At 36.9% G+C, this 13,133-nt stretch overlaps 1 protein-coding gene across 11 annotated transcripts in view; it reads right to left on the bottom strand.

The window, feature by feature from the left end:
• Positions 1–13,133, bottom strand: part of PCDH15 (protocadherin related 15) — an 805,351-nt gene that overhangs the window by 361,957 nt on the left and 430,261 nt on the right. The window contains exon 1 of one of the 11 annotated variants that reach the window (XM_030486594.1): positions 398–471. The exons of the other annotated variants lie outside the window; for them this stretch is intronic. Within the exon in view, the coding sequence (XP_030342454.1) occupies positions 398–461 (64 nt within the window). The 5' untranslated portion in view covers positions 462–471. Of the gene's footprint in view, positions 1–397; positions 472–13,133 lie in introns of those variants that run through there. 11 annotated transcript variants of the gene reach the window in all.

Genomic DNA, 13,133 nt, shown 5'->3' with positions numbered 1-13,133 from the left:
ATTACGAGTACAGGTAAATTAACATATAATTCAAGTTCAGCTTCTTATTGCAAAGACTATCAACATTTCAAAAAAAGGATACTTGATGGCAGAAATTGATTGATTCTCTGTTCTTGTAAAGATACAGCTCTCCTCATTGTTCCGACTGTTATGAAAAACAAGAAGTGCCAATGGAATATCCAGCTTCTGCCCATCAGTGATCATTCTCTTCCCCTCCAAACACATACATACACATAAACACTTCTCAGTATTTGACTAGAAGGGATAAGTATTAATAGGTGTGCTTCTTAAGTCAGTCCAATCCCAGTGCATATCCAGGGAAATTGTACATCAGCAAGGATGGGCGAAGAATGTTTTTTTCTTAAATTCTAAAAATACAGCAAAAATTTAGACCTACCAGCTACATCGAGGCCAGCAGCAGGAGGGCAAAACTGATGCCCACAAGCTGGACTCAGTTTCATCTCTATAGCTGGAAATACAAGCAGACAGAGGAGCTTCCAAATTCTTCCTGTAAGGTTTCCATCTATGAGATAACATTGAAAATAATCCTGCAGATGAGACAGCAATTGGACAGGTATTTCTGGAGGGATTAAATGCATTCTTAGCAATCAGTAATGCTAAATGCTATTCTCCTCCTAATCCCATTCAACCTTCTTTTTTTATTTTATCCAGCATGCAGGCACTGATAAAGTAGCACACCTAACACAAAAGTACTCAGTTTCTATTCCATATCCAGGCTGATTGAAGTGGAAAGGTTGATTAATTTTGTGTTAGCCCGATGCACAATTGAAAATAAATCCCAAGCCATTGATTACAGTGGAAGAACAAGCAGATAAGGCATTTTCTTTTCATACCTCTACTATCTAATTATACAAAGGTTCTACCCACAAGGACTGTAAGAAAACAGCTAAGAACAGCTATGAGACATTTTTAGTATTATTTTCTACTTATGATTGTTTATATTCTTTAAGCATAATTTCTTTTTTAAAGATTCTGTTTCATTACAGTTTTATTTCTGAGCAATGAAGAAAACAGTTGTTTATCTGAAGCCATTCACTCAGTTTATCTTTCCATGTCAGTATGTTCATAACTATTTTAATTATCAGACAACAGGTTCACTGATTATATAGAGCTGTGTGAAGACCATGCTTGTAAATGTCTGGCTTTATCTGTAGTTTATATACTGAGCAACTCAGAGACATTTAAAATACAGTAGTATCCATCATGTTTCTTTGAGCACCCAGAATGTTACTAGCCAAGCAGAGACTTTCACTACCTGTTAATCACCACCTCCTTAGCAGAATAAAAAGACTAAGGCTTGAAGACAAAGCAAAACAAAACTGCTAAGCCCCTGGAGCTGTAAAACCACTAGCCCATGCCACTATACCCATTGGTGTTTTAACTAAACAGATAAAATTGTAGATATGAGGAGCAATTGACTTGAGCAGCATCCCAGGGGCAAGCTTCTGTGTCTTCCTGATTAGCTTCATTCAATTATGTCTTCTTAATTGCTCATGTGGTAAAGCTCATTAAATGAAAAATAATATTGCTTTCCTGCAGGTTGTGCACTTGAGATTTGACAAATGGACACCACTGGTGCACCTTTGAGATACTGCCAGTTACAGTATAGCAAAAGCAAAGACGACTTATTTTTTTGTCGCTATAGGATCCTCAATCTCATTGTGAGCTCAGTGACAGAATACTCCTCAGTTTCTTTTAAACTACGGGTAAATTTTCACTTTAAAATCATTCAACTTCTCCTCTTCCTCCTACCTCCCTCCTCACACCCCCACAAGATAACCAGAATTTTAGAGTTTCAGTTAACACAGCAGGTCATAATTTTAACAGCACCAGAAAACAAAACAAATCCTTGGGCTTGTCTTTAGCTTTACGGTGTTAACCTGTACCTAATACAGCCCAGAAAGATGAAATACTACATCTTCACAAAGCTACACTTTGCAACTTCTTCAGTTTTCTTTGGTGGATTCAAGTCTCCCCTTCATTATCTGTTCACCCAGAAATTATGCCAGAGCATTTCTGAACAAAAACTCTCTACTATTCCCAAACTATATCCACACCATATTGCACATCTGGAAACAGCATGATTTTTACAAAAGATACTATGTTGTTATGCAGATAAGCAAAGAGGAGGCACATTTTAAGGTAGGTTTTTCCATCTATTTTCTTTTTGTTGTGTCCTTCCCCCCCCCGCCCCGAAAACATAGAAATAACTCCAAGTTAATGTTCCTAACCCTATCTCTATCAAATGAAAGCATCTTCTTTACATACTGTATTATTATACTTAGCAGGAATTGCAGATGCCCCATTTAAATGACCTGGAACAGATTTCCTATCAGGACAAACATACTTTGTGAAAGTCTCATAAGAAACATATCTTCTTGAACGTGACAGTTTAGTGAAGAAAAAACTGTAAACAAAATCTCTATCAACAAAGACCTTAAAATAACATATTTGATTGATGTCTACTGATGAAATAAATTTAAGGCTATGAAAGTTTGCTACAGTGGCATATGTTATAAAATAGCAGAAATATGTTCAAATACAAATTATGTATACTCCACTCCCGTCCAAAATAACCCAACCCCAAAACAACTAGTAAAGGGTCAATGGAACAGCTCACAGAATGTACTTACACACGTGAAAAACTTCAAATGTCCCCCTCATGTCCTCCTCTCATGTACAAAACAATTCTTACCAAATAGATGGCATTTACAATATTAAAAAAATAATAATAAAAGAAAGAAAATCTCTTGAGCAACTCCTGTACTGTAGTCAAGCAGGGAAAAGGGTTCAAATAACCATTTAGATGATTCTCAGAAGGAAAACATAGTAATTTTCTCTCTAGAGCTTCTTACCAGAAAATTTCCCATCTGCACTGATAAATGCTTCTTCTATTTTATATTTATCATGAAACATTTTATAAAAACACTTCAAATTATTAGAAAGCTAAAAACAGTGCCCAGATTTTCTCCAATTAATTTTGCAGTAAAAAGCAGTGAAGGAGAACTTGGGGGATCCAAAAAAAAAAAAAAAAAAAAAAAAAAAAGGCACCAAATGGACTTTTGTATCTGCCACAAGCTTGAAGATACTGGTTTTCATCCTTATACGTCTAGAAACCTTGAGATAAAACATCAGATACCATGGAATTACAGGTAGCAACAGTGGTACAAATCTTGTTCTAAATTCTATAGACATCGCAATGAACATTAAGCTACAGGGAACTACTCCCCCATTTTCTGAGAAGTGGAACTCTTTTCATTTTAGAGGGGATTCATTTCTCTGCACTGACTACTGAGTGCTGGCAGCGTGGGGGCATGTGCAACACTGAGATCATACAACTGCTGATGCTGTGTGAGCCTGTTCACCGAACACACCAAAATTGTGAGTGAGATTTATTTGGAGCTCCCCAAATACAGTCAGGTGTCCTATTGTTCATCACTATTATTGCCAAATAAACTTTATGGGTTTTGAGTAATTAATTTTAATCTGCTGTTATCCATCTTGGACCAAAAAAAAAAAAAAAAACAGCTATTTCTCCAGAAACGTGACCAGTTTGCCAACTAGTTGGAAACTAAATAACAAAAGTCTCCAGCAATATTAATGCAACATCAGGCAATAACAGATGCCTTGTTTGGGCCATCTGGAGGTTCAAATTAATTTTTTAAGTCAGGGAGGCCCCTAGCTGCTTACAACTATGTGTTCCTCTTCAGGACCCAACAAATAAGTGTACTCAAACAACTCTGTTTGAAAGTAAGCTGTGAAATAAGTCTCATGCTAGACTGACACAGCAGGTCAAATATTTCACTCCCATTCCCATTATATATCCTTAAGTTCAGAGAACAACTTGGCAGTAACAGAATTATATGTAGCTGCTCAAAGCAATGACGTTCCAAAACAAGATGATACTACTAATGGAAAACCCTTCTTGTTAGTAAAACTGAGTAAATACAAAAAAGTCATTCTAGCAAATGAAGAGAAAAAACTCTGTTTTGTCACCAGAAAATACCACAGAGCAGGATTTGATCTATCATAAAGGACAAAAAAAAAAATTAAAAAAAATGTATTTAACATTTCATCAATATTTCAGGCAAATAAACAGTAGCTTAAAAATCTGATACTAAAACTATGATATTTTGGTACAGGATCAAGAAAAGCAAAAAAGGTCAGTAAACTATTTACTACTCTGCAGAAGAATGTTTAAAAATGCCTGACAGTTTGCAATACCTTGAATAGAAATCCCATTTAAGTGTTTCTAAAGTGAGAAGTGATAATGTTTATCACTAGTGAATTCAAAAAAGAAAAACTGAAATGGCGTTGTGTGTAAACACACTCAAACTCAGACTGTAACACCCACCCTTCTGTGAAAATCAGGGTTTTAGGATACTTCAGACTAGATCTGCTTAGCCCTTAATTGCAGAGAAATCTCATTTATCTACAAGTCCAACTGAAGAACACAATTTCTCTCCCTCACTTCTTCAGCCCTTCACTTTGCAATGGGGCTTAATTAGGTGCATCATGATAATTTGACATTATTTAAATATTTGATTTATGCTCATTGTAGCCTACATATAGAAGCTATTCATCTATACACCAATTTAAGGCTTGCCATGCCTCAATACACTGCGGTAAAGAACAGATTTTTTTATCACTATTTTTAAGGCATTTATTCACCAGACAACATCGGCCAGCAGAATTATAATCTGCAGTTACTTCAAAAGCTACAGCAATATTTGTGGAAAAGGGAGGGTGTTTGGTTTGTGGGTCTTTTGGTGATTGTTTTTTGCTTAGGTTCAAAACCCCAGACATTTCCTCACCACAGGCACTCCATATAAATCCCTAGCAACTGGCTGAGTTTACATGAGCTTTATTCAACAAAAACACTGTCTATATTTAATGAGACAAGAGCTGAACAGTAACAATCCTGTAATCTGAAAATGATTACTGTAAAATGAATTCATTAAAATGAGCTAAGAGAGCTGGTTCTTTACAATTATTGCCCAAACACATGACTCTGCTCCCACTACACACACTGCAGCAGACATACAGTTGTCTGGGACATGAACTCAGACCCTCTGGAAGTGTTGAAAAACCCAAACACCTATTTAAAGCCTTCCTAAGTAGGAGTCAACACTTGCCAAGTAATCAACAAGAAAGTCAAGATCTCAAAAAAAAAAAAGATTTCACACTTTTTTTTAATCAGAACAACTTAGTTACAGTACTACTGATCTTTTTCTATACTAATTACCTAAAACTTCATATTTATTACTATTGTAATTTGAAGTGTCCTTGCAATAACCCACTCTTCAATCATGTTTTTGCCACATAATAAAACAGAAAACGTATGCTCGTTCTCGATGCAGTTAAGAATGCATCACTCCCAATTAATTGAACTGAAGCAAAACTGGGCATTTGAAGTGCTTCAGAACTAAATCTGCAATTCATAATGCACAGAACCTGTGCTCTAAAGGACACAGCTATGAATCAGTTCTTGTTATGTCAAAATCAAATCATAATGCAATCAAGTTTTGATCCGTTTGAAGTTCCTGTGCCTTGTTTTAAACAGATACTTCTCATCAAAAATAGATTAAGTTGAAGCATAGTAGCAACAGAGAGATGGTTTCTATCACAGATTATTTATCAACATGTGACAGTCTCATATAAGCATTCGAAAAAAAAAATTTACTGCCGGACTAAGAGGAAAAATGAGATCAGTGTTTGGAAACTAATGTGATAGGGGAGGGACAATTATGTATAGGATCAGAGGGAATATGGAGCCTGCCAAGATGGTAATGAAGTTCAGCAGGGGAACAGGGAACTCCAAATATAAGGGAGAGGTTATTATAATGCACAAAAAAAGTATTTACAGAAGACTGAGCATGAAAACAAATGTGCACCAGAGCACGAGCCAGCAGAAAGAAGGGAAAGCCTCAAGAAAGAAGAAACAACAAATGGGTGTTTCTCTGTGTTTCAATTCATACCTCATCCCATTCCTCCCATGTCCTGTGGATACAATGAAGCGTACAGTGGAAGACACTGCTGACAGCTCAGACTGCTTTGCCCAGACCTATTGCTTCATCTTAAGAAATACTTTTAGAAATATTTGGTCTAAAAATAAGCTTCAGTAAAGGAAAACAAAACAAAACAAGAACTTGTGCTATGAATACTGCATTTCTAAGACATAATTTAGGTACACAACCCAACTAATCATGCAGTGGAAAACTTACGGGAACCTATCTGTTTGCAGGCTACCTACAACCAACTTCAACCCTGGGTAGCTCAAAGCTTCTGTACTGGCACAAGTAGTCTGCTGCAGTCAGTTCTTACTGTAAAAAAAAGCAATTATTAGCCTCTCGTATCACCATGACGCACCCAGGAATTCTAAGTTTCCAAACTGCTACATATATAATATGTGAATACAAACAAGTTAGCTCAATATTTGCAAATAAAAATTGAGTTGGCAATGTAAATAAATGGTAGACTATGATATGAAAAATATAGCACTAAGGGACATGGGCAGATTTTAAATTCTGATATTTGTAATATATATCTGTTGGCTTTTTTGAAAGTCAGACTAGTATAGTTACTGAAATTGTTTTTGAAGAGCAAAGCCTGGTTTCCTTCAAAGTTATTTTGATAAATAGCCACAATAAATATTTACATTGGTTCTTATTAAGGGCCTCCTAGCAAAGAAATATGGTCAACTGGTATGAGCTATTTTACTACTAGATCTAGTGACCTACTGATCTCCAAATATGTTTATGCTTAAGAGAAAACTGGAATAAACCAAAACAGGTTCTGCTGATCCAGCTGGAAGTGTCACAGCAATTCAGCAGGTAATTGAGATGGATTTACTGGATTAGCACAAATGGAGGTTATCTTGTGAAGAACTATGTCAGAACACATGGAACTACAAAACATACAAAAAGAATTGCTTGGAATAGTATTTTGAAGAATTAAATTTGCAGTGTCTCATCTACAACAAGCAGATTCTGTTTAGACTGAAATGAAGAATGTACATGTGTGGAGAAGGAGGACCTCAGCAGATAAGTCAAGTCCCGAGGGGAAGATGTCAGAAGAGCTAAACTAAGCTCTGCGCAGGAAAGGTTGCTGCATTTAATGTCTTTATGCTACTTAGAAGAGATGCAAAGTGCACATGTGTATACACACTTTACATTAATACATACGTTTGCAAGTAGATTAAGAATATTCATGACTGAACAGCTTTAGTGCAGAATAAACAAACAGAGCAGTTACAGCATAATCCTCTGTACTCAGCAATATACAGAAAACCTACCTCAACCCCCCAGAATTAAGGGAGAAATCTACCATATCTGAGAAAGCAATGCCTTATTCACACTATGTCAGTGCATCATCTGTCTTGGGTAAAAGGAATTAGTTTCAATGGAAGTGGCAAATTTGTTCTGTGAAATCTGGACATGAGATGGACATCACAGATAGAATATTCTAGAAAACTTGACCTCCTTACGCTATTACTATGTCAAAATACTGACTAAATTATCAAATAAAGTTACAGATACATCTCACCACTCAAGACTCTTCCAAATATTACCATAAAAGCACAAGAATTACCGTTACAGGGGTTAGCTCTGCTTAATACATACACTCTGTGGCTATAAATCAACATACAAATGCACAGACACAACTGTTGCCAACTCTTCAGAGCTCAGCCCAGTATCATTGGAGATATAGTTTATGAAAGTCCCAAAGTCCAAGCCAGCATTACAGAGAGAACACAAGCTGTGCCATTGTGCTTTCCCAAGGGTTTCTGCTTTCCCTGTACCACGCCTTCGCTTCCTAGATGTGAATCTCGCCTTAAGAAAGGTCACCTGTCCCTTGGAGGAAAAGCACCAGCTCAGTATTCACAGCTTTTCCACAGATGACTCAAGTCAGTCAAGTCATGGAGTCTCAAAGAACATCAATGCTTGCAAACATATAGCCCAGGCAATCCAACACACACCACTTCTTATGCTGAAGAATAAGGCTGAGCAGCAAGAACTTGGTAGGCAAATTCCTAGAATAGTCTTGCTACTAGCTGGATGCCACAGTCTGATTGTTCCACAGATGCTGGAATTTTTCACTTCTCAGTAAGTGGCTTCCTGCTTCATCCATCCCAGAACCATGGCATGGAGCACGCAGGGTACTCTGTCACTTCTGCCAGGAGACCAAGGGCTAAAATTTGCACATTCACTAAGGTCAACCTTGTTTCTGATGTCCATATTTCACGAATTTAACTTGCCTCCTGCCAAAAGGAAATCGATGATCTGCAGACTCAAAGCATTGCTAGTGGCCCTTCAAGTCACCCCATCAGTTACACTTTGAAGAACTAAACCCTTTAGAGGAACTAATGGCTGCACTACAATTCAAAGACAACAAGGACAGCTTTTTTCCCCTTTATGTTTACTGGAGAGCCAAGTGCCAGAGCTCCCAACCAAAAGCAGCAAGTTTCCATAAAACAAACAAATTACTTCTGTTCTGAAGAACAGAGGCTTTCCGAGGCAGCCCTTAGGCAAGCACCTGTTTGCATTTCTCTTCTTTTGTTGGGTATGTACACTATAGAGCTCAGGAAATGATAAATGAGCTACATGTATTCAAATATGCATTTTCCTGAGTTAATTTCCTGCCCAACAGTAATATATCAAGATCTGAAAGCATTTTATTTTTAAAGTAGTGTTTTGAAGTTATTTGTAAGGCCCTTTAGTTATTCAATTTTTGTAGCATAAGACTCTGCTAGACTGAATAAAAGAAAGTAACTAATAGAGGAACCTCATGCAGCAGAAAAACAGCTGAAGGAACTTATGCCTGAACAATCCTGGTGGCAAAGTTATGTTTTTCACCAGAAACCCCTTATTTAAAAAGCAATCTCCCACTCAGGGTAAAGATAAAGATGATTTAAATGTCTACTCTTTACATTCTGATGAAAAAACAAAAAAAAAAAAACCCAAAAAAACCCAAAATAAAACAAAACACAAAAACAAACCACCAAAACCCCAAATATCTGCTAAACCCTTATGAAATGAAATAAATATTTGGATAAGTAAACCTTCTGATTAGCGTCACTTTTATTTCATTTCAGATGCCAGCACTTGCTATAGATGGACTTCATCTTTATTAGTTCAACATCTTCTTAAGCATCGAAGTTGGTGAGAGATGTGCTTTCTCCTGCCTGGTCCACATGCCTTGCATAGTCTGAGCCTCAGTTTAAGAATCCAGTGAGGCTACAGTTTCACATTATGCCGAACCTGGAAGCTGCTATTAAGCCCTTCCAGCCCTGGTATCACCCTCCCCTGCTGCAGATCTAGCAGTTATGCAGCCGTACAGCGAGTCAGCTCAGCATACTGAGCCAATGGAAAATAAACCCAATGAGCTCTAGTTGCTCATGCAGTAGTTTGGTTTGTTTGGTTGAGATTTTGTTGGGCTTTTTTTTCAATTTGCAAAAGAAGTCAGGATTAAGTGTTTCCGTTCTTTTGATACTGAGGCCAAAATCTTCATGTTGATACAAACGAGGCCTGCCTACTTTTAAACCAGCCATCCCCATGCACCCTTCTCTCAGAAGTAGTAGTTAAAACAGTAGCAGGGTGGTGCAGTAGGAGATTATTCTTTAGCACAGCCAGGCAGATGGTTGGGCTTACCTGGCAAGCTGCTACCTTGGGCAGCATCCCACACAGCCAGCTAGCTTTGCTGTAGGTGCTTAGTGTTCAACACAACCTTAATGCATACACCATTATTTGAGATATTTTCAATATACCTAGCAATCAGAGTTTTCCACCAGCTCCCACTGAAGTCAGTGATTTCCTCAGTTTCTCCCTGCTATGTATTTTATCACAGAAAAGTCTATACTCCCCCCAAAAAACAATTCACCCTTCAAGGTCCTTCATTAGCTTAAGGACAAAAATCAGTATATATCTTTTACTTCAATCTAATGAAATTATGTTTGGGGTTTTTCCTCCAACTACATGGTAAGGTAGACTGCAATGAAAACTCTAACACGTATTCCTTTGAGCTTCCCAAGTATGAAACTGTCCTGCAAAGACACTCCTGCTAGCAAGTCGTATACTCTGAGGAAAGATGCAGTTAGTAGGTTAGAATTATACAAAAGCCACTGAGCCATCAGTGACAGATACCTATTCCCCGGTGCAGATGTCAATGGCACATCTCTTGTTCAGCAGGCTAGATTTGTCAAAAGTAAGGAAATGCGTCTGAAACTAGAAGTTTAGAAGATAATGTCATACTACTTTGGTGCCCAGTCCAAATTTAGCTGTATATTGGGGGGGGGAAGAAAAATATAATCAAAAGAGATCATTCCTACTTTACCATATATTGTAACATAAGTACTGCTTCTATACTGAATGGAAATAGAATTCAAGCACTTGCATTTTGCCATTTTTGGATATTATGTGATAGTGTCCAACTAACACCATTCCATGAATCTTGTGCATTACAGTACTGTGAGTATTTTCCTTAAACAGGTCTCATTGTTCAATTCTTACCTATTCACAAACAAGTCCTGAACCAGCTGAGATAGAGACACAGGCAGGTGACAGCAACTATCAAATTGTGCAGAGGAACACATGCAGCCTTTGCTCAGCGTTTTCCCTCCTGCCCCTCAAGAACTCCCTAAAACACAATCCAAATTTGCACCTGCATTACAACATAAGAACTAAGATGGTCTCATCTCTGAGTGTATTAATTGTAGATTTTTGTCAGTATTCTTGTTTTACTGCTAAAAATCTTCAAGTGAAACGTAAGGGACTTCTCAAACCTTTTATTCATTTGTTCACAAAAAAGGCAAAACAAGTCAACTTGAGGTTAAAGGCAAAAAAAGGGAAAAAAACCCCATTAGACACCATTATATTAAACAGACCACTATAATCCCATTAAACACTTCTGAAAATTCTTGTAATGGCATTATTGCAACCTTTATTGGTGGATCTTCAGTTTTGTTTTTGGTTTTCTTTTGGTTTTTTTTTAAATTGTGATCAGATTTATTTTTGCTTTTCTTTCATCTTTTAAGAGTAAAATAATAAACTACTGGTACCCCCCAGTTCAGAGCTATATCATTCATGGCAGGTATATACTAAGTCTAAATGCTGAAGACTATTAAATCTGTTAATTATCAAATGATCATTTTCGCTGGATTGGTTTGGTGTGACATGAAATCGCACATAGATAGTTTTAAAATTCCCTACTGACCAGAAGACTGCTGCTAAAGTGTTTCTTCTAGTCATATACATGAGTTTGCCTCTGAATTTAATAAAGAGGCATTGTAAAAATAAGAGATTGTAGCTGATCTAATCTCACATATTGCAAGCCCACAACTGACATTTCTACTTTCACTTAAGCTAAAATATTACTAGGGAAAAAAAAATTCTTTGCAACACTTCTGCTTGAAAAAGAGCCAACTACGGGCAACTGAAATCGTAAGTCCAGACTGATTTTTTAAATACAAAAACCAAACAAAAACACAACCAAAAAAAACCCTCCAACACATTACCCATCTACATTTATTCTGGCATACCATGTGATGGAGTAAAGGAATAATACAAAGAAATCATTGGAAGAAAACACTGGATGGGTTCATCAACAGTACATTGAGACTAATGGGATAACTCTAACAACAGAATAGTTACCCTCATAATTTGGGAGGGAAGGGTTATTTTAATACAAAGTGACTACAATAGTTATAAAGTATTTGCATTCCATCAATATATGGAATTACATATACCCACAGGAAATGATTAAGCTGAAAAGAATGGATTAGTATGAAAATTTTAAGTACTACCTGAAGAGAGCTGGCTAAAATGGGATGACAAGGAGACTTAGTTCAGATGCGTAATTTGTCCTGAAAAGTGATAGAGTTCTCTACAAATGAGTAGTAATATGCCTGAAATTTCAGCTCACTGAAAACTTGTGACAAGAAACTCAGGACACAAGTTTATTAGTGGAACAAATGGAAACAAAACTTGAGCACAAATTTGAGATTGCTTTCCATGTCACTTAGACAGCACTGGAAGAAGCATTGCTATCGGGAAAATAAAAAAACAACAAAAACCAAAAAAACATCCTTAAAGGCCCATGCTTACCAGTTACAGATGATTATAGAAAAAGACAGAGCTGTATTACACTACAGCACAGCTGCCAGCCACCAGTGTACAAAATACACTTTACTGAGTAAAATAGCTCCAAAAGAGACAGCAAAGCACAGCTGGCATCATAAAGAACTGTTAGACTATCACCTGGACATAAAATATAAATGTCAGCAACCACATTCAAGAGAGAAATTTATCTAAAAGAGAAACATAGCAGGACTACCTGGGTCATGAGGAGAAGGAGAATCTACATTGCAAGGACAGCCTACAGAAACCTGTTTAGCAAGCAAAAACCAAAAGGGGGAATTACTGCTCTAAATGTTTCTTCGTATGGAAAGCAGAAACACAAGTGATGGAAACACATTACCTCAACTTAAAGATTACACAGGTACTACCAGCTAGCCATGAATAAATTGTCTCATTTCTACAAGAAAAGGGCATTGAGCCAAATAAGCAAATGAGATTCTGGGGAAGCTTTGTAATAAGTATAAGAAGAAAGCAGCCTGACCATTTCCAAGGCAGTCCTTGACAAAGTTTTTAAGGCTGCTTTGTAACATCATTAATTGCTGTGGCTGGGGAAGATTTGATGACTTAGGAGGTCAAGCAAAAACATCTGAAATAGAGAAAGTATAAGCTAATGGAGAAAATGCAGTAAGAGAGGTATGCAACTAACTATACACAGCTACAACCACGAAAACAGATAATTTGCATGCTAGATGCAAAGAAATAGGCTATAAATTTCTGCTGCAATTGATTTTTCCTGCTTTTATTCAAGATTGTTCTACTGTTAAAATAACTACACTGTTTTAAATTGCAATTACTAAAAGAATGCATCTTTCCTATATTTTAGATTACAAATTTTATTGCAAATTAGAACAACTCTACTAGTCCCAGACATGCCAAAGTACTTCTCTGCAATGATCTAAATTCAGAAAATAGTATTCTATTTAGCTGCAAGAAGCATATTTCAAACTAATCATTTGTATAAGCATTGGCTCGTTATCT

The sequence above is a fragment of the Strigops habroptila genome, chromosome 5 (genome assembly GCF_004027225.2).
Source record: "Strigops habroptila isolate Jane chromosome 5, bStrHab1.2.pri, whole genome shotgun sequence".
Taxonomy (NCBI): Eukaryota; Metazoa; Chordata; class Aves; order Psittaciformes; family Psittacidae; genus Strigops; species Strigops habroptila.
Note: the sequence above shows the minus strand (reverse complement) of the source record. Positions and strands in the feature narration are given on the sequence as shown.